Below are 27373 nucleotides of genomic sequence, written 5' to 3' on the forward strand. Positions count from 1 at the left end.
TAACAGGAAAACTATCTATTTTAGGTGTTCTCATTTCAAGGCTACTCATTTCACTCTTCCTCTGACCTAAATGTTACAAGAGAAAGTCAAGCAAAAACATTTCAGGTCCCTGAGACTAGTGTCTGCATTATGGAGATAAAGGAAATAGGAGATAGGAGAATATTGCCTAGACTCCATGGTCTCTCATGACCTCTAGCACTCATTTTGGGTATGTTGCCCATCCCTACTGAGATTGCTCTCTAAAGGCTCTGACCATGACTCAGAAGTGAGTGGTGGTCAAAATATAGGCCAGGCAGTCAGTTCTCCATCCCAAGGGGAAGGGTGCTGCAAGCTGTATTAGCGAAATGTCAGTTTGACAGGAGCCCACTGTTGGCTATTCCACAAGCCTGGAAGAAGCTTGGATATCCAGGTCCTGTTTCTGAAGCACTCATTAATTTACTCTATCACTGGTCCAAGGTACATGACATCAGCTATCCAGGTTTTTTAACAGCAGGGCATCCACCTCTCAGAAACATTGAAGCAGTTTTAAAACTCTTCTGAGGAAGCCTTGCTGAAAATTTAGTATATCAGAGAACAAGCCAAATTCATACCTGTGTAATAAAAAAATCACATTCACAAAGGTGTTGCTAGAAAAACAATGTGAAGTTTACAAATCAAGATCCTGCAAAAGGCTGAGAAAGAACTGCTTGGCCAAAGTATTTGAAACATCCACTTCACTAGAAAACACAGTGTCATTATTTAAAACAACCTCACTCCCTAAAAATGAGGGACAGCTCTGTTTGGCTGAAAAGCATCCATCTGTAGGAGTAATGCTACCTTCCTCTTGACTTAATGGAAACCCTGGGGGTTGAGAGAGCACTGTATGAGCGCCCAGCCTGGTATCAACCACTCTGTTACACCAGCTGATCCTCCCTTACTCAGGCCCTGCATTTTCAAGGCAGAGCCTCCTAAAGTCACTTTGCTGCGCTTTCAACAGGGATCCAGTTCAGCCCGCAGAAGACAGGGCATGGAGGAGAAAGGGAGAGAAAAAGATCAAGGAAGAATGAATCTTACCAAACAGAGTGAGGCACTTGTCTCAGTCTCTCATCATGTTCAGGCCGATTGGAGGTGAAACTGCAGTTGGAGGGAGGGAAAGTCCCCTCCCTTGGGACAATCCAGAGGCTCTCGCACAAACTTAATTTCAAGCTCTGTTGAAGATGGTGTTTGGTTTGGTTTTTGGTGGGTTTTTTCTTGTTGTTGTTGTTGTTGTTGTTTTTTGTTTAGTTGGGTTTGGTTTGGTTTGGTTTTGGTTTTTTTTTTAATGTGTTCAATTTAATTTCCCAGGGAGCTGTGTGAAATTCAGAAAGGCAGACCTTTGACTGTGAAGCCAGCCCGGTGCCTGGTTCTTACAGATCCAGTCTCACATTGTTTTCCTCCATCACTGCCCTCAATAAATCTCTGCGTAAAGGTTGCTAAAATGCCTGCCACCTCCCTTCCACGCTTCAGTGGAGACAGTTACTTTTTTTTTTTTTTCATTTAAGCAATCCAATTCATTTTTAATTCAAAACACATCCTAATTTCCACAGCTGTTTAAAACAGGAGTACTGTGACTTTGAAAAGGCTCAGACCTGCTGGCACCAGGAAGTTCTGACCTGTACTTTGCTCTCCTGTCCCAGCTTGCTTGATTGCTGGTGAGGAAAAGGCTCATGGTTGGGTTTCTGATCTACTCATATCAGCGCTGATGATCGAAGGGGAAGGAGAGGAACTGTAGTTGGTTTGGAAGGTTCCTGAGGGAGATATTCAAGATTCAGCTCTCCGAGCCCGCACAGAAACACGTGTTGGCTGGCTCCTCTGCAAACAGCTGATCTGCCTAGCTGTATTTAGTCTTCCAGACTGGAGAACAAATATACACACAGGTGAAAATACAGGGGTAGGCTGTTTCCATCTGACCTGCTTCTACCCAAGAACTGGCACAGGGTGGCCATTTTTACAGCCAAGCCCTGACTGATAGCAGAGCCACTGATGTGAGGCAGCTCTAATGGGTCAAGCTGCTCTATTCTCCAAGACAGAGGGAGGCAGGCATGCTTTGTCCAAATTCTTCCTACATTGAGATTTCCTACTGTGACCCAAGGAGGGATTGCAAGAGAAAACATAAAGCACTGCTGGCCCTGTACAATTGCCTGCAGCCCCAGGTCATACCATGAAAATCTTGATTCCTTTCTTTGTTTCACAGCTGATGCAGAGATTAATTCTTCCCTGTCCTTGGCATTGTACTTGCTGGAGCGATCAGCAGAACAGTGAGTGTTGCTTGGTTTATGGAAGAGAAGGCAAGCAGAGTGGGTTTGCTGTGATTGTAGAGGGAATGGCACAAGGAGAATGTCATTGTGGTGCACAAAAAAAGCAACCTTTGTGGCAGCAGCATCGTGTGGATTTCAGTAAAACAAGACTTTGCCCAGGGGGAAAAAAATGTTCTCTACATTTTTTATTTAAAAATCCACTTAAGTTAAAATTAAATGTAAAATGATGACAATTTGCATCCAGGTCTTAAGCAATCCACTTTAATTGGATTTTAATGGGTTGTTCAGTGCAGGAGAATGACTGAGATTAAGTTTCCCATAGATGCGTCCCATACATCTCAGTCCAACTCTGAAGCAAGAGTACTCCCAACTCCTCATAAAAGTGATATCACTCTCCTGCTATCTTCTTCCCATGCCATCCCATTTGGAAGACAAGCAGCAGCACATGCTTCATGAATCACCTCACAGATAAGACTGCAAGGGACCACTGGCGATCATCTGCTCCTACTCAAGCAGGGTCCCCTACAGCATGTTCCTCAGGACTGTGTTCAGACAGCTTTTGAATATCTCCAGGGAAAGAGACTCACAGTCCGTCTGGGCAGCCTGCTCAGTGCTGTGGCTGGTCTGGGCCAGCACACATGGGCTGGCTGCCTGGCCAGGGGCTATGCCTTGGAGCAGGATGCTGAGCTCAGGGAGCCTGCTCCCTCTCATAGGTACAGATTTCCTCTTAACTCTCTCCCCAGTGTAAATATGGCTGATGCCAACTCTTCTTTGAAGCCACGTAGGAATTTAGTATCTGTAAAATGTCTTCTTCTCTCCTGCATTTAAGCAAAAGTGAGCACATGAGAGCAGACAGATGATTGACAACACAATCTAAGCCCCATCTCTTTACAAAATCAGCCACAGAGGGGCATAAAAGCTGAATTTTTTGGGGGCAGCATGGCTGTGGAAAGAGGCCTCTCAGTGGCCAGGCTGCTGTGGTCCCTTTAGACACTGGCTGAGGTGTATCCATTCCACAGAATCTCATAGTCCATCAGTTTGGAAAAGACCTCTGAGATTATCGAGTCCAACCTATGACCGAACACTGCCATGGCAAGTAGCCCATGGCACTGAGTGCCACATCCAGTCTTTCCTTACACACCTCCGGGGATGGAGACTCCACCACCTCCCTGGGCAGTCCATTGCAATGTCTATATTTCCATTCATCTCTCCGTCAGTTTAATAACCAATTTAAAGTGAGACAGCAGTCGGGTGGAGATGACACGGGGCGCAGTCCAGCAGCCACCTCATCCTTCTCCCTCGACGCCCACAGCGGCGGCCGCTGAGGGAGGAGGAGCAAGGACTACATCTCCCAGCATGCCGCGCGGCAGCACGGCCCGGCCGGGGCCCGCCCTGCATTCTGGGAGCTGTAGTCTCGCCGGAAGCCGGGCGAGGGAGGGCGGATGCTGCGCCTGTGCCACAGCGAGCCTGTGCCGCTGTCCCGGAGCGCTGAGCGGGGTAGCTCTGGACAGCTCGTTCCTTCCTCCAGCCGGTCTGGCACAGCTGGCACCGAGAAGAGGACGTCTGGCTCTCGGCGTCCTGATGAAGCTCAGCTAGGGGAGCACGCTGCCGCTTTAGAAATTTGGAGGAGAAGGAGGGAGAGGAGGAGGAGAAAAAGAAGAAGGTCTGCACAGCGATGTAGCCCAAAACGTGGAAAGACAGCCCGTGGAAGGCAGTTCAGCTTCTCACCGCCCTGATCCTGGAGCATGGGCTAAAAACTATGTTCGTCTCCCGTATGGAAAATCATTGTTTCCTGCTGTTCGTGTTTGTCTTCCAAGCAGTATTTATCCTGATCCTCTACCGAAGTGGACCTTCGAATGTGTTTCGCAGGTTTTTGGAGTCGCCTCGGGTGGTGGATTACTCGAAGCCGCGTGATGTGTACACAAACCTCAGCTTGTTCACCCGGGCTCCCAATGAGGACACGATGCCGTACTGCTCAGCGCAGTCCCCAATCCTGGGTAGGTATTAACCTTCAAACACCATGGAAAGGTGGTTTGAAAGAACTTCTTTCATAACCCTGAACGTGTCATAAATGTAAGTTGTATCTTCGTCAAATTTTGAAACGGGTGTGCTGATGTACTTTGAAACAGGTGAGCTGAAGTACTTACAACGACTAAATTTTCTCGTGTTAACAACTCGTGTTGTTTTTATTGCTTATGTGAGGAAAAGTATTTTACTGACCTACAAATTCCTAGTATTAAGAGTTTGGTTACATAGATGTCAAGATTTTAGAGCAAGAGTGAAAACTGCGTGGTGATAATACCAAGTTAGTAATTTGTTTGGTTTTTTTTCTTGGCAGTCCTGCGTAAAATGGCCCAACGATTCAGAAACTGCATAATATTGACCTCTCACTTTGACCATAACTCCTGGGTTCTTTGTCTTAGACTTATATCAGGCTTGTAGTTCAATATAAATTGATTAAATTGACTTTAAATCAGCTTAAGGAGGTTGTGTGAGGATGTAGTTTGGCACCTTGCTCTTCATGGTGATCTTTTAGTCTATGATTGTTACACATCCTTTAGGCTTAGAAACTTCTCTGTTAGACTTAAAAGTCTGGTCACAGGTTAGTTTGTATTCACAGTAGGACCAAACCAGAGCTGATCTTAGAAGCAGCATTCATCCAGCTGTTGCACTACTAAAACAGTTGAGAAATTTTAAGTCAGTACGAAGTCAAATCTAAAGAGCAGGCATGTTACTAGTAAAGTTGTGGTGCTCAGGCGATAGTGAAAGCCTTTGACTCAGCCGGCCATGAATGGATTAAGTTCTATCAGCATGCACCAGCTGTAGCTGGTTTGGGGCCATCACCTTTTTAGAGTACTGTGTAGTAAGTTACTCTTGTCAGGTTTTTTCCATACTGTATAGGTTTCTGCATGTCTAAATACTGTATACACCTAGCCTTGGACTGCTGCTCAGTAGTGGCCCTGCTGTTGTAGGAAAGCTGATCACTGCACATGGAGCCCGTTAGGAGCAAATGGTTGACCTTGGTCCACGTGGAAGTTCTATGGTAAGCCTGTGCTTAATTAGCGTCTTACTTAGATTGGAGAACTCTGCTGGGACCCTTTGAATGAGCCTGCTCAGTCTGCAGTCTTTGTAAGGATGCTTGTTCTTTTGAGACGTTTTCTTCCTTCCCCTGTTGCTTGCAATTAAATTAAATACTCACAGTATGTATGATGAAATTGTAGGATGGCTTTGGGAATGTGTTTCAGCCTTTCCCTCAGAAATGTCTCTAGTAAATCCTGAAATCCTGATAGCACAGAGCCTTTTTGCACAGGTGCCAGTGTCGTGGCCTCAGTGCACTGCAGCCCATTAGTTCTGGGAAGCTACAATTCCTTGTTTCAGGCTGAATTGTTTGATTTGAAAAAACACAGCAGAAACGTGACCGCACCCAATTTGTCTCCACTACTGATGAAAGTCCTCTGTCCTAAAGAGTCAAATGAGACAGTAAAAAAAAAAAAGAACCAAAAAATTCTACAGCTTGCCTGCATACCATCAGATAAGTAAAAGTAGTGATGTGTATGGAGGAGGCAGGTGCAAAGTAAAATTACACTGATCTGTGCTCTTAGAGCTGGGAAATCTTTTTAAGAACTCTTCTGCCCTTCACTGAGAGTGCTGAGATCAGGGGATATCTTGCAGGCAGTACTTCAGAGCTAAAATGGAAACATAATGTTAGTCATAGACAGAAACAAACAGTAAGCTGGCTGGGAGGAAAAAACAAGCTAACCATGACACAAAGTCATTGTGTAAGCTTTGCTGTATGAAAATACTGAGTTGGGAATATGAACCATTGTTGAGGTGAAATACAAGTAATTTGGAGCACTGATACAAATTCAGCTTAAAAAAATTAGGTCTCTGCTACAACTTAACTTTTACTCAGTGATATTTCTCTGTAAATATAGGATGTAAATTATTACTTCTATCATTGCATGCCAGCCTCTTCTGGGTGTTTTGCTTTTTTCTTAACTGAGAAGCTTGCTGTTTTGTGAGGGAGTTGTCCTTTGTTTTGTATGTGATGGACAGATATGAATTGAGATATAAATACTTTATAAATGTCTTGAATAGTTGTTGCCATCATCTCTCATGAGACTGATTTTTCTTGGAAGCATTATATTGGAGAGAGCAATGCCTTTTAATATTAATTTCATAAACTCTATTAAATGAGATTTCAAATCAATTCTTGAAGACTCAGCCTCCAGTTCAGAGCTGATAATAAGTCACTGTGCCAGCTCTAAAGCGTGTTAAAGTACCTGGAAGGATGCCAAATGGCTTATATAGTTTCTGCATCGAGGCTTTTATGAAGTGCAGCACTTTTTCTATTTCTATATGTAGTAGATTATTCAGATAACTATTTGAATGTAAATCAGCTTGCAGAACATCTATTTCCTGTCTCCTGAATCTGCAGTAACTTGGTTCTTCCAGGGCTGTGAAGTAAGAATTAAAGTGTAATTGCTAATCATCTCTGCCTTAGAGGAACTAGACTCCTGCTAACTAGTGGCACTTTTTAAGCACCTAGTGGTGTCCACTGAACGTTTTGTGACCAACAGCTTGAAATGCATTGCAGGTATTCAGTGTCTTCACTAATATTGTGAATAAATTACTCGAGTTTCCTCAAAGGTTAAAGTTTCTACACAAATAACCTGTTGCCTGCTTCTTCCTCCTCTGTTTTTAGAAAAAGTGAAGTGCTTATATGCCAGAGCTGTACTTTGTTAAACATAACTAAGTAGCTTTTAAATTCAAAATCTGACTTTCTCACATTGCATGCAAGATGTCTTGTTTCAGTTCATCTTTTGCTCTCACAAAGAAGAAGTTTAGTGCTAGAAGACTTGGCTTTATTTTATTATTTCTGATTTGGTCTAAAGAGGTACCTTCTTTCATGCATGGTATGTGCTGGACAAGTTGGTTTGGCCCTCGAGGACTTTAACAGCTGAAAGTTCTGTCTGTAACTCTGCTGTTTATAATTTGCTCATGCTATGGAAGGATTTTTTCCAAGCCCTTCTTGTACTAGTTACTGCCTTTCACTCCCATCTATCATAACCTTTTCATGAGCAGGACCATCTGTTTCGTTAAATAGCTCCTGCTACGTTTTCTAATGCTGCCAGCATTTCTTCTCTTGGATTGAAAGAGAAATAAAAAGGTGGCAGTGCTAAATGCTGAGATTTATTTTCAGGTGCCATTGAAGCAGCTTTGTATTCTGTCATTAGAAACTGATGCTTAAATGAAAGCTGTTGGTCTGGTTTTTAATTTTTTTCCCAAGCACTGGTAGAATTATACAAATATGATTGTTAATGTAGTGTGTGGTGCTGCAGTATCTGAGTGCAGCATTTACCCATGCTACTGTTCCTCTTTGTTCATCTTGTGTAAGTTCTGATTATTCTGATTGGACTTGGTAGTTACAGCTGCAAACTCTAAATGTATAGCAAGGAGTTCAGAAGTCCTGGAGTTACTTTTGTAAGGTGGGATAGGTATGGTCAAAGTCAATAGATCCCCTGATAGGCAAATATGTTGCCTTTAAAGTGAAGCAAGCAGGGAGTGTGCTGTCACTGGCACCAGCTGATAACACAGCCAAGGAATTGTGAGACCTAACTCTATAGACTGAAGTTTCATATTCATAAACACTCTCTGTGTGATGGTACAGGCACAGAAACGTCTTAGGAACCAGGCCATGGAAAAATTGCTTGGACACTTCAGGGTATTGATTCTATACCCTGCCTCAGCAGGAATCCTGTGCTTCCTAATATGTGTAAAGATGGTTTTTTTCCTCCTTTTCCAAAGCTGTGCTTTGGCAGTTTTATTCATCTTTGGTCCAGCCTGCAGCTACTCTGTTCACGTTCGGGATTTAATTGGATTAGATTGCATTAGCCTTTTGTTAATTGGATGGCAGGGAGACATGAGAGCCAGAATGTAGCTTGTAGCCAAGGAGTGTAGTGCAGCTAGAGGTTTTGGGGCTATAAGTCACACTGTTTTGTTTTTTTTTTCCCCTTGTCATGTTCTAGATTGAGTTTCTGAGCTGATTTATTTGAGGTATGGAGCCAGCATGGGAGAACACGATATCTTGAAAAACCTGGAAAATGTTACACTCCTGAATGGTATGCTTGGGTATGGAAAGAGAGAGCAGGAGTGAAGCTATTCACATTATCTTACTCGTACCTTCATATTCAAATTAAGATCTTATTTTTTTTCTGGAATTTAAAGATTATTGCTGCAGAATCTTACTCTGCAATACAGAGTCGCATTTGTTTCATAGAAAACAAAATACTTCCTTTGTGGAAGAATAAAAAGTATTAATTCCCTTTTCTTGTATTTTCCTTAGATCAATGATCTATAGTTGAAATCCATGAATATAATATATAATACTTCTTTAGCAAGCTCCATTTGTCATCAAATCAGTGGTTAATGGTGCTCTAGGTTGAAAGATCTGATAATTAGCGAGTCCAAAAATCTAAACAGCAACATGGACTACAGGTTGATAACATCGTGGTTTTGAAATGCAGGAGTCTTAAAGGTGAAAAGGGAAACTGCATGCACAGAAGTAGAAAATAACATGAAATTTTCAGTGTAAATGTGACCTAGGTTCATAGCCCACAGAATGATTCTCTGAAGAATCACCCTTCTGTTTTGGGTACAGATATATGGCAATGTACTCTGCCTTCCTGCTGTGGGTAATGCAGTGAAAATCAAATTCTTCTGTATTTTAAATAGTTGGAGAAGGACTGAAAAGTGATATTTAAGAGTGAGCTATTGCAAAATCTTGCTGACAAGCAAAAGTCAGGCTTTTTTTTAAAAAAACAAACTAACTAACAGAAACCAGTGAACAAAACCCATGCAGTGGGATTCAGACCAGATGTCTTTGACAGCATTAGGAATGAGATCAGTGTCTCTTTATACTAACCTTCAGGAAATGCCATTTGTGTGTTCCTTGAGGAAGGAAAGGAGACATTTGTCAAATACAGGTTTTCCCATCAGAAATGTGAGGTGTACCTCACAGTAGCAAAATGTTCCTTGGTTCAGAATGGGCACTTTGATTTTTACAGCAAGTTTAGTCCTTAAGTCTTGTTACTGCTCTAAAATCTGCAACCAACCCAAAACCAACCAACCAACCAAACCCAGAAAAATCCAGACCCCCAAAACCAGTTGAGGGTTGTTGCTTCCTTCTGTGTGAGTTAAACAGGATGTGGGTGTGGGCAAGCTCAATTGTTTGTTTGTTTGTTTGTTTTTATTAGAATTGTAGCAGAGACTTGAATATAGGATGGACTAGAAGAAGCATATTCTGGACTCACTTGCTCATTTAATCTTAAAAAACACCTGTACCTTCTTCTGCTCAAGTGAAAGCTTCTAAACACCAGGCCTAAATATTTGCTCCCTCTCAGGCTTCATTATCAGAATGTTTTTAAGAGAATAATTTATTTCAGTGGTTTAAGAGGGAGTCTGATTTACAAGATACTGAAAACAGCCATAGCATTAATTTTCAGCTTGGAAAAAAAAAAGAAATTCTTGTTTATAGCTATTAAAAACAAACAAAACCAAAAGAAACAAACAAAAATACAACAAAAACGCCACCACCACCAAACTTGCCTTACAGACTTCTGGTGCAAAAAACCATTTTGCCTTTGGTAGCATGGCCTGCAAAGAATTTTTTGATAGAACTGTAGTTTGAAATTACCAGCTTCTAAATATGACTTGGGTGAAAGTTTTTCCCTAGTTCATTTAAGCATTGATGTTAATCTTGCTCTGCATCTGTGTTTTATTTTCTTAAAAGTTCACAGTTGTAGGAAACCGTTAAGACACACTGATTTGTGTGTCTTACAAGTCTTCTGCTACTTCTGGAAGCTTTTTTCACTACCCAGGAGGACAGGCATTTAGACAATTGTAGAATTTGTTTATTCATATTGTAACAATGAGATTTGTGTTAAAATGGGTATTGACACTTTACATGGATTCTTTTTCACTTACAACTTGTCAGTATTTTTCCATCTGAAGAATTCATGTAAAAATGCAGATTTTTTTTTTAATTAGGCAAAAACTCTTGAACATAACCAATATATTTTGTATTTAAAAATGAAGTGCTGAGCAGAGGAACAATTATCTACAGTTTCTTTTGCTATCCTGTGCCTGTTCCTGAAAATATAACATCTTTCTTCTTTCTCAGTTCTGTCATCTGTTTCTCCCAACATTTTGAAGTACTGCCTGCTTATCACAGTGTATCAAATGAAATAATATAGCACATTCAGCCATTGTGGCATGTGATTATAACATCAAATTGAACTTGAAATGCTTTTAAAGGTAGAGCTGATATTTCCTAAAGCAACTGTATTCATCCAGGCTTTAAACTGTTTCTCTCCTTACCTGTTGAATATCCACTTGCACATCTTTGTCCTTGAATCTGTTTTGAAAGAGGCTTAGAGAAATTTTCTGAATGGGTAGCAAAAACAGATGTGTCTGTTCATCTTGAATAATTTTAACGTTATTTCTTTCAGCTAATACATTTATTCAAAGATCTCATCTAAGCAACACAAGACTGTAGTAGGCAGCCAGTCCCAGGGAGAAGGAGGTGTGCAGCAGCCCAGTGGGACTTGCTGGCCATGCCAGGACTTAGGATGCCTGGCAGGCAGTGTGTCCTCCTGGTGCTGAGCTGGGCACCACTCGGTGTGGAGCAGGGAGAGGTGGCCAGCAGGCAGTAGTGAAATTCATCACGGAGCCACATCTGCATGGGTGTTGTTAACTCTTCTTTGGTGGGGCTGCTGTCTGAAGGAGCAAACATGAGTAGCTGATCTGGTAGGCCTGAAAACAGGTGGAGAAACATCACTGATCTTACTTGTACTTTTTTCTGTCTCTCCTTACAGTTGGTCCATTAACCATCACCTTCAGGGTGCTCCCTAGTGAAAGGATAATCATGGAAAGAAATCGTTTTGTTCAGTCTGGTGGCCACTACAGGCCACCTCACTGCTTTGCCCGCTACAAATCCGCCATCCTTGTGGCCTACAGGAATCAGGAGAAGTACCTTCGTCATCTTCTCTACTATATCCATCCTTTCCTGCAGCGCCAACAGCTCAGTTACACTATCTACCTGATACAGCAGGTAAATCCAAATCAAATGTGCCTGCTGAGAAGCTCAGCTACACCACTTAAGGGTCGGGTTCTGAACAAGAAATGTGACTCTTCTGATGTGGAAATACTATTTTATGCATGGGTTTAGAGAAGGTCAGATATGCTGTCCCATCTCCATGCCTGTTAATGATTGAAATACCATACAACTTGTCAAGATCATCATTCTGCTGTTAATCGGGTCTGGTTTTTTTTTCCCCTGGGGGTATAAATTTGTCACTAAGTGGTTGTGCTGGTTTGAAAGTAAGCCAGAGGGAGACATTAACCCCCACACAATCACCTTGAGAAAGATTTCAGGTTGGAATTACAACTTCATAGAAAGATTACAATAAATACATTAATACAGAAACACTGGATTAAAGTGACAGAGTATACCCTGTCCCTGTGTTGGTCAGGATGGTAGTTACAGTCTGATTAAGTGATCGGTGTAGTGTCGAAAACGGTTGTCCTGTAGAAGATCTGGTCCTCCTCTGAGTCCCTCGAGCAGTGGTGGTGTGCCAAGCCCCCAAATTAAGATTATATTCGTCAGGTTCAGGTGGTACCTCCCAGGGCAGGGAGTTTCACAATGGAGTGATGTAGTCCTATAAGGGACAGAATATTTTTGGAGTCCTTGGTGATTGTTGCTGCCGGCTGTTCTGCTGGTGCCATTGAGTTCATGATGGCCCCTTAGCAGAGACCCTTTAGAATGGGACTGCTGCTTCACCGGAGGGAGTTACCACAGCTGAGTCACTGGTGTGAAGAAACACTATCCTGCCTTGGCAGGCTGCCTTTTTTTTCCCCCTTATCTCATTTAACAACCAGGTGTAACCTGAGGGGTGGCTGTGCACTGGGTAGCTGCTTCGAACGACCCATCATTAAGAGTTTGTCCAAAAATGAGTCGAGGAAAGTAGAATACAGAGTTTGGTTACACCCCACATTAGCACTTTCCTTTTGTAAGCCAGGACAGTGATAACTTGTGTTTTCCTCTTTTTGAGATTTGCATGTGGTTTGTCTGTAGCTTGTCAGTGTGACTACTGAGCAAAACCTGGAGACTAAATGCTGAAGTGAAGCTGGATATTTTTAGTCTGTATCAAATACAAACTTGTGGCTTGGCCCTGCTGTGGGGCAGCCTGTGCAGGTGAAACAGCCTTTTGAACCTGACATGGACTGTTGTTGCAAAAGATGAATGGCAAGTAAGCAAGTTTTGATTCATCAATTAAAACCAATAGTTTATTGGGAGGGCAAAGAAGCTTTTTTGTTTGACCAAGATCTTTTTCTCATTTGTAATTTTTACTAAACAGTAGTCAGGGCAAAAGTGTTGCTGTGCAGATGTGCACCTGAGAATTGGCTTATGAGTCTCTTGAAAGTCTGCCTTCTTCAGGTGCCAACAGTGCATAGCCCCTGACACAGCAAAGCTGACAATTGTTGAGAATGTTGTGAAGAGGATGGGTTACATTTTTGTGAGATTGTACATAATGATTCGTGTCATTATGGAAATATACCATGGGATCAATATAAACAAGAATACTGAACTCAAAGTAAGGCATGGAAATGAGACACAGGAAAAGATAATGATTTCATTATATTTGTTCAAATCACTTAGCTGTGCTTTTTGGTTTTACGTATTTTTTTATTATTATTTTTTAATTTTATTTTGCCACTGTAATTATTAATTGTATCCACTTTTTATGTACAAGGAGAATGCAGGCTTGTGCGAACATGAACAGACTTGCTACTGCTGTTACCTGCTTGTTAGGAGTGTAACCTGAGAACATGTTCGAGCTTTGTCCAGACCTGGTGGGGGTTTGTAGCCACTGCTGCCTGAGTGCTAGCCCACGTGTTCGGGTTTGCTCGGACTTGTACCCCAGCATGTCACAGCCTACCAAGAAACTGCCTATAAAAGGGGTGACCAGGGGTAGGACGGACGTGTTGGCAGAGCGCAGACTCCCCATGTCCCCAGCGCTGCTTGCCTGTTTCTTATCAACGAACTAATAAATTGCCTTATTGATTGACCTACCTGATTGTGGTGAGTAATTTATAACATTTTCAAAGCTGGGAGCATGGAATTTGCAGCCAGTATTGATTCATTCAATTGAATAAGGTTTTTTTGTCTGAAACAAATTTTATCTGAGTTACAATTTTTGTTATTTTAGTGAAGAAATGTAGGTTTTCTTTTCCAGGTGGGGACTGGCTCGTTTAACCGAGCAAAGCTGCTTAATGTTGGTGTCCGGGAAGCCATGAAGGATGAAGAGTGGGACTGCCTTGTCCTGCATGATATTGACCTGGTGCCTGAGAATGATTATAACCTCTACATTTGTGATGAATATTATCCCAAGCACATGGCCAGTGCCATGGATAAGTTTCAGTACACGTAAGTGCCTCCATTTGCTTTCTGTGGATATATTCCTGTTGTTTCACTTTCTGTTAGAAAGTATAGGTGGGAACAGTGAAAGACACAACCTTTATGAGGTTTTCTGTGTGTTAGTTTTGCTGTAGTGACTTCCTAGAAAAGGATATTTTTGACCCAAGCATGCAAACTTGAATGTTTCCTTGCTTATAGTTCCCTGTTCCACAGTTAGCTCAGCTTGGCAAATGACCGGCAGGTTTCTACTTGACTCTTCTTCAAGAAAAAAAGTATAGGGTGGGATTGTCAGATCATGTGGAATATGATGTGACAGGATATAGGTACTTTAAACTGATCCAAGATATGAATTTTGAAACCAGCTTTACTTTGGTCAGTTTTGGGGCAAGGTGGTGGAAAACAACGAGGGGAATGTAACATGATGGGAATTACAGTGGGTTTACTGCTTCGGGGCTTGGCATTGTCATACAGTGCCTGCAAGAATGCAATTAATATATGCATGACTTGGATCACACTGCTAGTTGTGGAGGACAGGCATTAGTCTTCAATAGTGAACTGGTTTTTGTTGAATGGGTTTTTTTGGAGGGTGGTGTTTGTTTGCCTGTTTGTTTTCTCTTTTAGTCTGCCATACAATTCCTTTTTTGGAGGCGTCTCTGCTCTGACTCCAGAACATTACATGAAGATGAATGGGTTTCCCAACACGTACTGGGGTGATGGTGGTGAAAATGATGACATTGCTACAAGGTACCAATGCACAGGAGAGGCTTGAAATGCATCTAAGCTGGCAAGTGAAGCATAGCAGCACCCTAGGAAAGGAACCAAAGTCATTGTTCCTTAAAGTGCTTGCAATATCATTATAATCCCAAATGCTCTTGGTATTGGGAATGCTTAATGTCAGAAGATGCTCAGAACCTATGAATCCAATCACTGTGTGCTAGGAAAGCAAAGCTTTCTCATTTCTGAGGAGCAGAATGTTCTTTCACATTCTTTTGCTTTCAGTACAAGGCGTTACAAACACTTGCAGTTAACAAGTGCCTCCACTGATATTGACAGCCCCAAGAGAGGAAAGGAATCTGCAAGCTTGACGAATAAGAAGGTACTTAAATTCCCAGCTGTCTGAGAATTAGTTAAGTGCATTTAGGTTGCTCCAAGTGTTACCTAATCACTGATACTTGTCATTAAGGAACACAAGGAATTCTGTCTTTTGTCTGCAGTGCTGGGTGATGGAGGAGCCTGTGTACCAGTGTGTCAGTGACATCAAGAGTTGATGGTTTTTCTTGTACTTTGGTTGCCATGGCAGCAGCATTCTATAGATGAGTTTAGTTCCAGGTGCTTTGTCTAATGCAAATTCTTCAAGTACAGAATCGTGGTTGCAGCTCCTGTATTCACCTCCTGTATTCAGCTTTGGAATTGCACTGTGCATCTTTATGATCCAGCACTGAGGCAGGCTCATGGAGAGTTTATAAAACTAAACTGACCATGGAAGCCTTTGCTATTTTTGTCTTGCATAATGTGACAAGTTACACGAGTTTTTTTCAAAGCAGTATTCATCTTGAAAGCCAGATTTTCTAATACAGAATACCTTCTTTGCCTTTCAGAGAAAGCCAACTAAAAGGTTGCGTGGTTGTTTAGAAAGTCGGCATTTATGAAGGAATAGAATGCCAGGAAAATAGATCTTTACATCAAGTACTACAATGCTGGGTCTGTTCAGCTGTTCTTAGTATAACTTAGGCATCTAATCTGGTTTTTGGTACCCAGGGTAGAGTCGTGCCAGTTATGCATAGGAGCGCACTCCTTTGAAGATACTGCTGGAGGGCAAGTGAATTTTATATCTCCCAGAATAGCCCTTTCTCGAAGGGAATTAGAGCCTATGTTTTCAGAGAAAACTTACACTAATGATTAGCAGTGTTTTGGCCCAGAGATACACGGAGGCCATTGACAATGCCTGTTAATGATTTATTCACATTCTGAAGTCTCAACCTGCAGAAGTTAGGAATGAACTGGCTATTCTTCAATGATCAGCTGGGATCTGGATTTTAGGAGATGCTCAAGCACTTTTTACCATGTAGCAAAAAAATCAATTAATTTTTTGACATTTCAATGTCCAATTTTTTTTAATTCTGTGCAAAGATTTTTTTTCTGCTTATTAAATGCAGAGTTAATGAAAAAAAATTGCCAGCTGTTACTTATAGTTGGCAGACTGCAGTACTCTATAACACAAGTTGTAGCAAATACCAGGATCTGCCTTTTATTAGAAGAAAACACTATTCTAATTGGAGCCACTCGTGTTAAAATTTTCAACTACAGGAAAGTCTGCTGGGCTCTTCTTAACTGTAAATGAATGTATTAACAGTTCCGTTTTAGTCTTAATTGCAAAGCAAAAAACTATAGTAGCAAAGCTGGTTTAGTGTTCTTGCTTTTTTGTCTCTTTATGATTGAATGTGCCATAAGCTTATATTCAGAAAACAAGACACTTTGCGTAAAACTCCATCTGAAATTATAGAACTGTAACACTGTCAGTGAAGTGTTACAATCATCTGATGGCTCTAGCCTAACAAATATATTCAGTTCTGTAGCCTTTCAGCTTTATAACATTCCTGCTATATCCGATCCCAATAGAACACAGTCAAATGCTGCAAACATGCCAGTTAGATAACCTCAACTGAGCAAACATTCATTCTTACATTCACAGGAGTTTTCTCTGCCTAAGGGCTGTCCTGTGGTAACAGGAGTTTGGTAGCCCTAGCACTTTTATTGGCAAAGTAACATAGGTGCTAGTGGCAGTGGGCTGTGGGTTACTTGAAAGTCACCCAAAATGCTGGGTTTAGAAGCTCTGTTCTGGAATTCTGAGCCTTCAGTTCCTCTTATCTAACTGTCCTGCTGCTGAGCTTACATATGTTTGTCTAGTGCCTGTATTTATCCCTAATCTTTATGAACCAGTCTAATTAGGCCATCTGAATGAATGGCACTTCTCAGAGAACAGAGAAGCTTAATTCGATTTTGAAACTCAGGACTGGCTTCCTTTCAGAAACTGCAAGGTCTTTTTTTTTTTTTCTTAAAGTTTAGGTGATGGACCACTAGGCAGCAAAAGCTCTGCACTTAGGAACTGCTCTTGAATGCTCTGTATGTTGTAGCTCATTCTCTGCTTGCTCTAATCCCCTTGTGCCCTGTCAAAATGCACTGCAGCTGGGAGCTTTCTAGCCCAAGCCTGGCCTAGAGCCCACTAGAGAAGATCATGTGGTCCTGTGCTGCTTCTGCACTTTGTTTTTATTGCATTAGCACTGAAAATCATCTCTGACTATAAGCCTGGAAGTGGCATCTCTATGCCTAAGCAAACACTTTTCTATGGTGTTTTAAAGGATTCACTTAGCAGGAATGAAAATAGTCCGGACATCACCTCACCTTGGACGCTACCGAGTGATAGACTACAATGAAGAGACAGAGACCCAAAAGCCTTGGAGGAGGTACCTGGGGGGCTGGGGGCTGCTCTGGGGCCTTGTAGCAGGTTGGCTGTTGCTGTCATCTTCCCCAGTACAAGCTCCATAGGCCTCATGTCACTGCTGCTTTTTCTGCTTTAGGAAGGCTATTTAAAAGCAGGCCCCAGTCTGTTTCAACTGAATCATTCTGCTCCTGTTTTCACATTTGAAGGGTTTTTTCTAGTTCCCTATCTTTTCTTCCTATTGTGAAGGATACATGCCAGCTAGGAAGCTAACACATCAGATTTAAACATAAAATTATACAGGAAGTAAAACTTAAAGAAAAAAATAATGTCTGTCTTGTAAATAGGGAAATTTCAGTTTGAAGAGCCCCTGAGTTACAAGTTCCCAATATTAAAAGCTTGCTGTTCAGTCTGTGTGGAGTTACAATGTGCCATTAAAATAGTGGAAAACAATATTCCACTTTGAAGACACGAGAAAGGTACTATGAGAGACTTTATCAAAAACTGTTTCATATAGAAGAGCTGGAAGAGGGTGTTGGGTCAAGTGTGGTGGCAACTTCTCATACCAACAGTGCAGATTTCTCTTTATCATCTCAAAACTCAGGTTTCCATAACAACCCTGTCAAAACCTACATAGAGCAGCCTATGCACACTGTGGCTGCAAACTTTTGCGTTGCACTCCCTAGTCTCTCTAAGCTGCTGACAGCTTCTTGGCTTTTGGAGACAGTAGGTGACACCTCGCTGGTCTCCTCTCTGATCAGGGTCCAGTCTGAGTTGTCCTCCTTGTTTGGAATACTCTAATCTGTTCAGTCTCTATTGTGTGAAGAACTGTCTCAGGGCTTTTCTTCCCTCTGGAAGACTCTTCTGCAGCTTCAGCTGCAAATGTTACCTTATTTCTCCTAATTGCAGATATTCTTCCTCCCTCAGGCCTCCTTCCCAACACAACACCAGAAAAACATGGAAAACTGATGGAATGAATACATTACAGTTCAGGCTCCTTTCCAGGACTAAGCATCCTCTTTATACCAAGATCACTGTGGACATTGGATATGTTCCCCCATTCTTTTAAGAGACTGAAAATAAAAGCAGAGGTTGGGTGCCACATAGGCATTCAGTACCTCCCACTTTCCTGTGGAGTCTGCCCCACCTGAGATTAACCCTTTTGCTTTTCACTTTTCTTCAGACTATTTCAGATTTAGAAGAGGCTCCAGGAACAGGGTATGACAGTCACTCAACAGTCTGTGGCTTACTGTAAACGTTGTCCAAGTTGCTGTAAAACTGACTCCTGAGCCATCTCTCTGTGACAGTAAGCTGATCCAAGTTTTCTGGAACCTTTTTGTCCTTTGTAGCTGGATAGCTCTGGAATGCTGGCCATTCTGTCGGATTGGCCTCTGACATGTTAGATTTTGAGAAGGTGTTGAAGCCAGTTACAGTTCTATAAATACCTTTTGTGCATTTGAGTAAAATAAATGGAGTTATGTGTTTGGCTTAAGAGTTTTACAGAATACTGAGTAAGAGTGTGATAAAAGAGAAAGTTGCCCTGAAACCAGACAAACCAGAATTTAAATCCCTGATTATTTTTTTTTCTGATCCGAACCACCACTGTTTAAATGATTTTATTTTAGCTGCAAGTAATGAAGAATGAATGGGACCTGAGGCTGTCACCTAGTCTAATCTCCTGCTCAGAGCAGGGAAATTAATCTACAGCTGTTGTGCAGTCATTAAGTATCATTCAAAGCTGAGCTGTCTTCACTATAAAATACTTCTGAAAAATTAAATACTAGTTTTTCCTCTAAGTCAAACATGTCAACAGTGGAGCTCTGACCCTGGCAGGAATGCATTTGTACTTACCTGACTGTGAGACTGACACAGTCTGCCCAAAGCCTTGCCCTTGCTGTAAACTTTCTTTCTCTGCCAACTCAGTCTGTAGCACTGCCTGCCAAGTCCAGTTATTTTGAGAGTGTGACACGGGGTATTTTGGCTTGTTACTTGAAGATACCAAAATTCCATCCTCACTGAAAAGCTGCATCTATGCCACTACACTTACAAATATTTAGTTACAGTCTTTTCCACAACTGGAATAATGTCCTAAAAGACACTCTCTCTAGCCTGGCTTCACATCAGCATGTAAAGACAGTTAAATACAATGCAGTAAGTCAAGTGCTCTAATCAAGACTTCTGCACAAATCCAGCAGCACAGTAGAACAGCTGGTTATCCACAGCCTTTCACCTGTTTCTGAAGCAAGACTCACAGATGATAATGGCCTGGGTATGTATACAAATACACACGCTGCTAACAGTGTGGCCCAAAGCATTAAAGTATGTGCAGAGGAATTCCTCCCCCTCCAGCACAGCTGGCCACTGCCTTGCCTTCCTGATCCCTGGAGAATAACAGGCATCCTGCTGCAGAAGGATGAGATTCATCACTGCCACAGGATGTCAGCAGTCCCTCAGCAGGGGACACTTTGATGTGAAGGACAAGACACTCTGGAGTTCAGGGGACTGTATTTATTGAGAAATTTGTAACATCTCCTTACCCATTACCATTATTGCCCTTCCCTTACACATAATTTTTTCTAGCCTAAGGAAAAATTGCTTAACTTTTCCTCATGAAGTTTGTAGTTCTTGAAGAATTATTGTGCTTTTAATAAGACCACAAATAACTTCAGAAATAGTTGCAAAACCAAATTTTTTTTCAGGGACTTGGTTCAAGTCCTTCACTGGACCAGCCTAAACAAGGACACTTTTTCCAGTGTCCCAGCAAAAAGTGCATAGAAGAACACGGGAACCTGTCCCTTGGGTCAGTCCATAACTCCTCACAAAAGGAAACTCTCAACCACTCAATGAGATGCTGTGAAGGAACACTTGACTTTCTCCTGTGCTACTGAAAGACTCTTCCAAGCAAGTGCTGGAAGTCATCTGCTCTGACAGCAGCCACAAAGGAGAGCTGTTGCTGTTTCCTATAACCTGGCGAGTGCTGGCCCCTATGAGACCTTGGGCTGCGCACTGAAGTCCACCGTGATGTTGATGTACAGCGGGTTGTGTTCCACAGAGAGCAGTTTATAGGAACAGGAATTCAGCCCATCTGTCTTCCATGTTCTAGAGACCTGGCGGAGAAGCTTCATCCTGAGGGCAAAGAGGAGAGAAATTTTCACTCACATGCACAGGAGAGGAGTTTTGAGCTCTTTCCCAACAGCAGTAAATTTGAAAGCAAAGCTACTGCCATTTTCTGTCTACTGGGAATTCAAAATCCCGTTTTTCCTGTTCTCAGCACAATCACCTATGGGGAGAAAAATCCTTTGGCTCAATGTCTGAAATAATGCTTGAATCATACCTATGTAAGTGTAATTTTGGAAGTTTTTTGGGAACACAACCTAGTCATTTATAGGAAGATCTCATGTAGGAAAAACAGCTGCCAGCTGTGAACAGTGTTGTCACAGAGGTGTTCCCCAGAGCCTCTGGATACCACAAAAAGCCTACTCGGCCTAGAACAAAGAATTTGTCTCCCAGGTGCCTGGCCCAGCCACAGATCAAGACAATGCAAGGTAGAAACCTGTTCTTGACCTACCTCTCTCGATTCTCCTCGTTACCGTGGTCACGGTTGTGGGAGATCATCGTGTACCTGGCCACATCAGCAGGTGGCCTCACCACTTTCATCTTCTGCATCTCAACCCTGCAAGAAGCAATGAGAAGTGTTGTGAGGAAAACAACACCTATAAACCAGGCGTTAATGAAAAAAAAAAACAATTGAAGATTTCATCTCTTGTAGATGTTGTGAAAGCAAATATAGAGGAGTTGTGAAAGCTCAACTGCATATCTTCCACAACCCATTTTGCCAGAGAAATGAAGCTCAGAGTTGCATTCCTGGAGAACAAGTCTGGGGAAGGTGGCATATACACCTTTCTTTTGAACAGAAGCAGGTAGCTACTACAGTAGAGATGTAGAGGTTTAAGCACACATTATACAACGGAGTACTTTTATATCAGTATTGACTGGACTACTCTTTACTGCCCTGTAGCAAGTCTCTACGTGTTCTGCAACAAGTTTATCTCAACCCCGGCAATAAACCCCCTATACTTGATAGTCCTCCACTTAGAAATTTTTTTTAAAAAATTTAAAGCTTGTTTTCTTTTTTAATAGCTGGCAGACAGCTGCAAAACTTTTATTTGTTCACATGAAGAAAATTTCTGAGAACAGTGCCAGAAGCACTGAGCCCTATGCACAGATTTAAATGTCTGACATCAGGCACTTAGTTGGAGCTTTTGACCTTACACATATCTGTGGAGCACAACTTTGCCCTGGCAGCAGAGAGAAAGAAACTTTAGGACAAGGAAATTAAGGAATAGTCCACCTCTTTGCTAGTCACTCATCAGCTGAAATAAAAACAGGAAACCAAGATTTGAAAAAACTGAGCTCCTTACAGATTTCTATGACTTTGTAACAGTAAATTATCAAACAACTACAACAAATGATCTGAAGAATCTGTTTGTGATACACGCCTTGTGATGAGGCCCAAAAGAGACCATCACATTTGTTCCAGAGGCAGAACAGTAGAATGTGAGAGTCCGCGGCCCTGAATTCTGAGGGCAAGGGGATGCTGCCATCTGCTGACTTCCCTCAGGAAGGCTCCAGAGATCTCTGCACAACAACCCACCAGACAACAACCTTGCCATTACCTACCCCTGCAAACTCTGTCACCAGCCCAGCCAAGAGGAAAGGCACAAGCCAAGTCCAGTTGCAGAGCATACACTGGGTCATGACTTGGTTTCCCCACCATGACCTCAAGAGCTGCAAAGTTACAAAGTGCCACACAAAAACTTCACTTGTTTCCAACACCCCTTGCAAACATCATAGAGACCCTCAGTAAATCCTGCTGCTTCTCTGCTGCCCAGAGGAACATCTGAAAGAACTATCACCCATGGGAAGGTAGGGAATAAAAAAACACCAAGCCACCCCCTAAACAATAAAAGTCAGCTCCCAGGTGGTCACAGAGAAGTTGGTGTGTCTAGGCAGGAGGAAGAAGGAAAAAATAGTCGTGGTTAAGGGACAGAAATCCATACCTCCAGCAGACCTTTCAGATTTCTTGAGATAGAGCTGACCAATCTGCTGAACTGACACAGAAACTTTCATTTGGAAGTTCCTAACTTTTAACACACTTAATCCCCTGTATATTTATATAATATCACTACGGATATAAATTTTATGTCCCCAAAATGTTTGCATATTTAAGCAGTTGAAAAGGATAACTTAAAAATGACAAATCAATTTACAAACTGATAGGCTCTGCCAGCAGAGCTTGTGGAGTTGTGGGTTCTTATCTGCTGTTTGCTTGTGGCTTTTTCTGCATTTACTAATAGCAGTGCAGGATTAGAGATTTAGTCCTAGGCAAAGGGTAAAAGATCAACATAAAAGTTTGGTTGATTTCTTTGTCCCACCAAGCCTCTCCAGCCAACAGGCACATCTACAAAATGAGTTTTCAAAAGAGCAAAGGGCATATGAATATATATGCAGCCTTTCTAAAATTCAAGTTATTTGCTATCTTCACTATAATCAACACCACACAAATACAATCTAAGCCCTACTTGGGAGCAAATCCAGTAGTCAAGGAATGCAAAACACCCAGTCCCACCAAAATACTTCCACATTCTAGCAAAGCACTGGAAACTCAATACATTTGTGTGTCTCTATCAAACTACACTCCAGACTTCAATTAAAACCAATTTCCAAGCGAGAATACAAATGTGTGTCTGAGACAAAACCAAACCAACCAAATATCTTAACCCACACCCAGCCAACAGTGCTGTGAGGAAGAGGATTAGGCATCAGACATACCTAACTCTTGCAAATAGGAAACTGCTCACAGATCTGCATCTTGCACTTCATAACTCCACTGCAATACTGTTTAATGCTGTTTTGAATGAAGGCCCCTGGGATATTATGCTCTTGGAGGCTTAGTATGAAGCTGGGCCAATTTAATTTTTTTTCTTAAAACTAATTCCTCATTGTTTACCTGATTCGAAGGTCATCATCTTCTCCACCCCAACCCCAGTAGTTGTTAGAGAATCCATTCACTTTGGAAAACTGATCTCTTGTAAGAGCAGTTACACCTCCAAAGTATCCCTGGTACCGTAACCTAGACATACAAGAAGAGAATGAAAAATTAAGTCAAATTCTGTCAACAATGAAAACATCACCCTGATACCCAGATATAGATTTGTTTTTCACAGAGTTAAGGGTGCACAAATCCTTAAAAGCTGGTCCTGTTCTCTTCCTCTTTTCACAAAAAGATAGTGAATTGCTTTTGGCCAGAAAAAATAACCTCTCCAACTGAGAGAACAGCATCTTATTCAGAAGCTTCTCTCTCTTTACACAATTCCCCTTGCCAGCCAAACAGTTACTTCATTTCAGGGACTCTGAGGTATAGAAAAGCAACAAAGCTAAAGACTAATGTAGTGGAAGCTCTGCAATAACAACAACAAGCCATTGATTATCTTAGAGCTGAAAAACTTGGAAAGAAATCAGTTCACAGCAAGGGGGCATGTGATACTGGATATTGCAATAACAATTCCAGGGTAAGGTACAGTGCAAGTTACTTAGTAACCCAGTGTAATGGAGCTCAGCTCTAAAGGAGATTAATTTCTAAGTTTTTTCCTTCCTCATCCTGAAAAATGAATCTACTTTTAAAAGATCTTTACATATAATTATTTATCTTCTTAGGCCATTCTGCTAATTGCTTTTTATTAAGCCCTCCTCTGTCTCGGCCCTTAAGGTAACATAACAACTCAGCCTCTACTACCTTGCCCCAGCCCATTCAGAGGTGATGGGCACATGGCTGCGGATTGCATTTGTACATGTATATGAATCTAAACAGATGAACAAATTGTCAGGGCTAGAAAGTACTCATTATGGTATTTGACATGCCAGAAAATGCTTATTATTTATGGTTTACCATGAATATAATTTTAAAAACACCAAAGGAGAAAATAAACCAACGCAAGAACCTCAACACAACCTCCCTCAAGACTATTTTTCCTGGCTGATTTTTGCTCACAGCATCAGAGAGGAATTATGAATGTCAAAGGGACGCCTGAAAATGACGTATTTCAACCCCTCTGCTCAGAGCAGGGTCTGCTAGATCAATTTGCTGAGGAACATGTTCAGTCAGATTCTGAGCATCTCCAAGGATGGAGACTCTGCAATTTCTCTGGGAAGCCAGTATTTGACCATCCTCACAGTAAAAAAAGGCTTTTTCATATGTTTAAGTGGAATTTCTTGTATTTCAGTTTGTGCCCATTACCTCTTGGCTTTCACTGAGAAGGGTCTGGCTCCACAGTCTACTCCCTTCCATCAGGAATGTACACACATTTCCAAGATCCCCCTCTGCCTTCTCTCTGCTAGACAGTCCCAGCACCCTCAGCCTCCCTCACATGTCAGATTCTGCAATCCCTTAATCATCTTCTCAGGCTCTCTTCTGGACTTGCTGCAGGATGTCCCAGAACTGGACACAGTACTCCAAGTATCATTTCCATGGTCCTGAGTAGAAGGGAACAATCGCCTCCCTCAACCTGCTGGTAACTCCCCGCTATGATGCCACTGGCCTTTGTCACAAGGGCACACTGCTAGCCCAAGGTCCTTTCTGGTAAAGCTGCTTTCCAGACAGCTGGCCTCCAGCAGCTACTGGTACACAGAGTTACTTCTCTCCAGGTGGAGGACACTGTTTCCCTTTGTTTAACTTCTCTGTTCAGATTCCTGCTGGCCACACTCTCCAGCCCTGCATATAAACCAACTCTGTGAGATTTCTGTCCTCTGTAAACCTGCTGAGGGTGCCATCTGCCACATCTTCCGAGTTACTGATGAAGACTCTTAACTAGCACCAGCCCCAGTATCAGATTCTGGTGTAAACCACTAGTGACTGGCCCCTAGCTGGCTTTGCTCTACTGATCAGAACCCTTTGAGCCCAACAGTTCTGTCAGTTTTAGTCCATCTCACTGTCCACTTACCAGTCCATACTTCATCGCTTTTTCAGTGGGGCCATTATGGGAGACAGTGTTGAAAACCTTCCTAAGATAAACATTATCTACTACTACACCTTCATCCAAGCAGTCAAATCAGAGAAGGCTAAACTAACTAAAACACAAAAAGTTCCACCTCAAGATGAGGAAGAACTTCTTTCCATCAAGGGTGGCAGAGCACTGGAACAGGCTGCCTAGGGAGGTTGTGGACTCTCCCTCTCAGGAGACATTCCAAACCTACCTGTGTCACCTGCTCTAGGTTACCCTGCCTTGGCAGAGGGGTTGGACTGGATGATTCCCAGAGGTCCCTTCCAACCTCATCCATCCTGTGATCCTGTAACCAGGACAGTGCTGCCCACTCAACCCTCCTCAGGCAGTACAGAAGTGGCAGGCCCCAGGCATAGCTTGCTCCCAGCTGACATCAACTGCAAAAATGCATCTCTGTAACAACCCATGTAACCACCCCTTCCCTGAGGACAAGAGAACATCAGGTCCTTTGGAATTTTTAAAATTGGACTGAAGAATACATACAATAGGAATGGTCAGGAGGAAGAGATGTTGTGTTGGTCTCAAGGAAAAAGCTTAATTAAAATAAAAGAGTTTTCCCAACCTTATCTTGAAAACTTTAATGTATGTCTTCTGTCTAAAAGAATCCAAAACTGAGCTGCAGTTTATGTAGCTAAAGATAAGGCACTGTGTGGCATTCTGGACAGCCAGGGAAAGGAGCAGTCTGAGTTTTCTCAGGCTGCTCAAAGGAAAACAGAGTCAATAACAATGTTAACATCTGGTCTTGTGACAGGAGGGATGTGTGAGAACATGGTGTTTTGGTGAAAGCTTGTTTACTGGAGGTGTTGTCTTCCTTGGACCAATAAGTTTGATTCTGTCCTCGGTCCTTCGATCTAGTGTTTATAAGGAATGTGTGTTATAATAAACTTGTCCCTTTCCTATCTTGAAAGGAGACCATGTTGCTGTGTGTTTCATTCTTTTCCCATTGCTAACTCTATAGCAAACAGTGACAGCACTGGATCTCCAAAGGCACATGGCTGCTGAGATTCCTGCACACTGCATCACAGTAGAATACAGCCCCATGGAAGAAAAAAAATCCCCCCCACCCAATATCAGGAAACTAATAACCTCAGGAACCTCATAACCAAAAAAACTGACCAAAAAAATAAAAAACCAACAAAAACTCTCCCCCCAAAACAGCCCAAAACCAAACCAAAACAAAAATTCACAGAAAACACACAAACCAATGCACATTTCTGCCCAGGACATTTTGTGTTAATATGGATGGGTTCCGTTTTCTCTACCTCATCTGAGCAACATGTCTCAATATGCTCACCTCAGCTGAAACAAAACACTGAGGTCACCCAACTGGGATTTCAACCTGTGGTATCAGCTCAGTTCAAGTATCATTCCTGAGCTCAGAATCTGAATTCCTTAAGACATGACTTGGAAGCAGAGCATTATTGACCCCACTTCATGGATGTGTAAACACAGGCAGTGACACAGAAAAGGTATTAATTATAAATTCAAGGTGAATTATCAAATTCAAGCCACCAGCATTCCAGTGGAACACTTTGGAGAAAGTGCTCCAAAAGCCTGTCACAAGCCTAGCACGTATGTACTTGTTCCAATTTTCACTAAATGACTGGAAAGTAAATATTATTCTGTATCAGTATTGGCACATCCCACCTCTTTCTCATATATTTAACGAAGGAAATGCAGAAGTAAAGCAGAGCTTTACTTCAAAGTACTTTGAGATCAGCTTCTGAAAAGCCCATTCCTAATCAAGTTCAATGAAAACACTTTTAGTCATTAAATTCACCAGGCTCAGAAGCCTTTTCCCTCCGAGGTGGACTGAACCTGACTTTCCACTTTGAACTATTTGTATCAAATGAGCAGTTAGGGGACTCATTTAAAAATCAGAATCATCCTGTGTTATACACTGTTCAGTCAAATAATTAAAGGGCAGCCCCATCCCTCGGCAAATTCCCACACCTGAGCTCTCAATATCAAACATACCTCTTCAACAGCAGAAGTAAGTGACAAGTTCTGTTATAGTAAGATGACATCCTCAAATCACAGGATCAGGAAACTGCAAATGTGTATCTAGCTTTTCCAGAAGGTCTCTGCACAACCTCTGGCACATTGCTTTCCTCTCGAA

The 27373-nt window shown here is 42.0% G+C and overlaps 2 protein-coding genes across 8 annotated transcripts in view; one reads left to right on the plus strand and one right to left on the minus strand.

The window, feature by feature from the left end:
- The first annotated feature begins 3682 nt into the window (after positions 1 to 3682).
- On the plus strand, positions 3683 to 26166 carry LOC106861702 (beta-1,4-galactosyltransferase 3-like). 4 transcript variants are annotated; one of them, XR_015801203.1, is made up of 7 exons: positions 3683 to 4273; positions 11153 to 11388; positions 13574 to 13764; positions 14377 to 14499; positions 17115 to 17219; positions 18122 to 18500; positions 19894 to 26166. XR_015801203.1 is itself a non-coding variant. In XM_088158990.1 (7 exons), the coding sequence occupies exons 2-7, from the start codon at positions 4240 to 4242 to the stop codon at positions 18261 to 18263; spliced, it is 831 nt and encodes a 276-aa protein (XP_088015116.1). In that variant the 5' UTR covers positions 3711 to 4048; positions 4146 to 4239; the 3' UTR covers positions 18264 to 26166. The 4 variants fall into 4 exon arrangements, 3 of the variants coding, with proteins under 3 accessions (XP_014745763.1, XP_088015115.1, XP_088015116.1); XM_088158990.1 differs by having other exon boundaries at positions 3711 to 4048; positions 4146 to 4273; positions 18122 to 26166; XM_014890277.2 differs by having other exon boundaries at positions 18122 to 26166.
- Positions 19688 to 27373, minus strand: part of B4GALT4 (beta-1,4-galactosyltransferase 4) — a 28082-nt gene continuing 20396 nt past the window's right edge. For all 4 annotated transcript variants that reach the window (XM_088158985.1, XM_088158986.1, XM_088158984.1 and 1 more), the window contains 3 exons: positions 23205 to 23327; positions 20763 to 20867; positions 19688 to 20320 (listed from right to left, as the gene is read on the minus strand). In XM_088158985.1, the coding sequence (XP_088015111.1) occupies positions 20179 to 20320; positions 20763 to 20867; positions 23205 to 23327 (370 nt within the window). In that variant the 3' untranslated portion in view covers positions 19688 to 20178. The remainder of the gene's footprint in view (positions 20321 to 20762; positions 20868 to 23204; positions 23328 to 27373) is intronic.

Source organism: Sturnus vulgaris, chromosome 2, assembly GCF_052056855.1.
Source record: "Sturnus vulgaris isolate bStuVul1 chromosome 2, bStuVul1.hap1, whole genome shotgun sequence".
NCBI lineage: Eukaryota > Metazoa > Chordata > Aves > Passeriformes > Sturnidae > Sturnus > Sturnus vulgaris.

Coding starts and splice junctions, on each gene's coding strand:
- LOC106861702 (XM_014890277.2), top strand. CDS start 4,036: ATGTTCGTCTCCCGTATGGAAAATCATTGTTTCCTGCTGTTCGTGTTT. Junction 4,274..11,152: donor AGCGCAGTCCCCAATCCTGG/GTAGGTATTAAC, acceptor CTCTCCTTACAG/TTGGTCCATTAACCATCACC. Junction 11,389..13,573: donor CTATCTACCTGATACAGCAG/GTAAATCCAAAT, acceptor TTTCTTTTCCAG/GTGGGGACTGGCTCGTTTAA.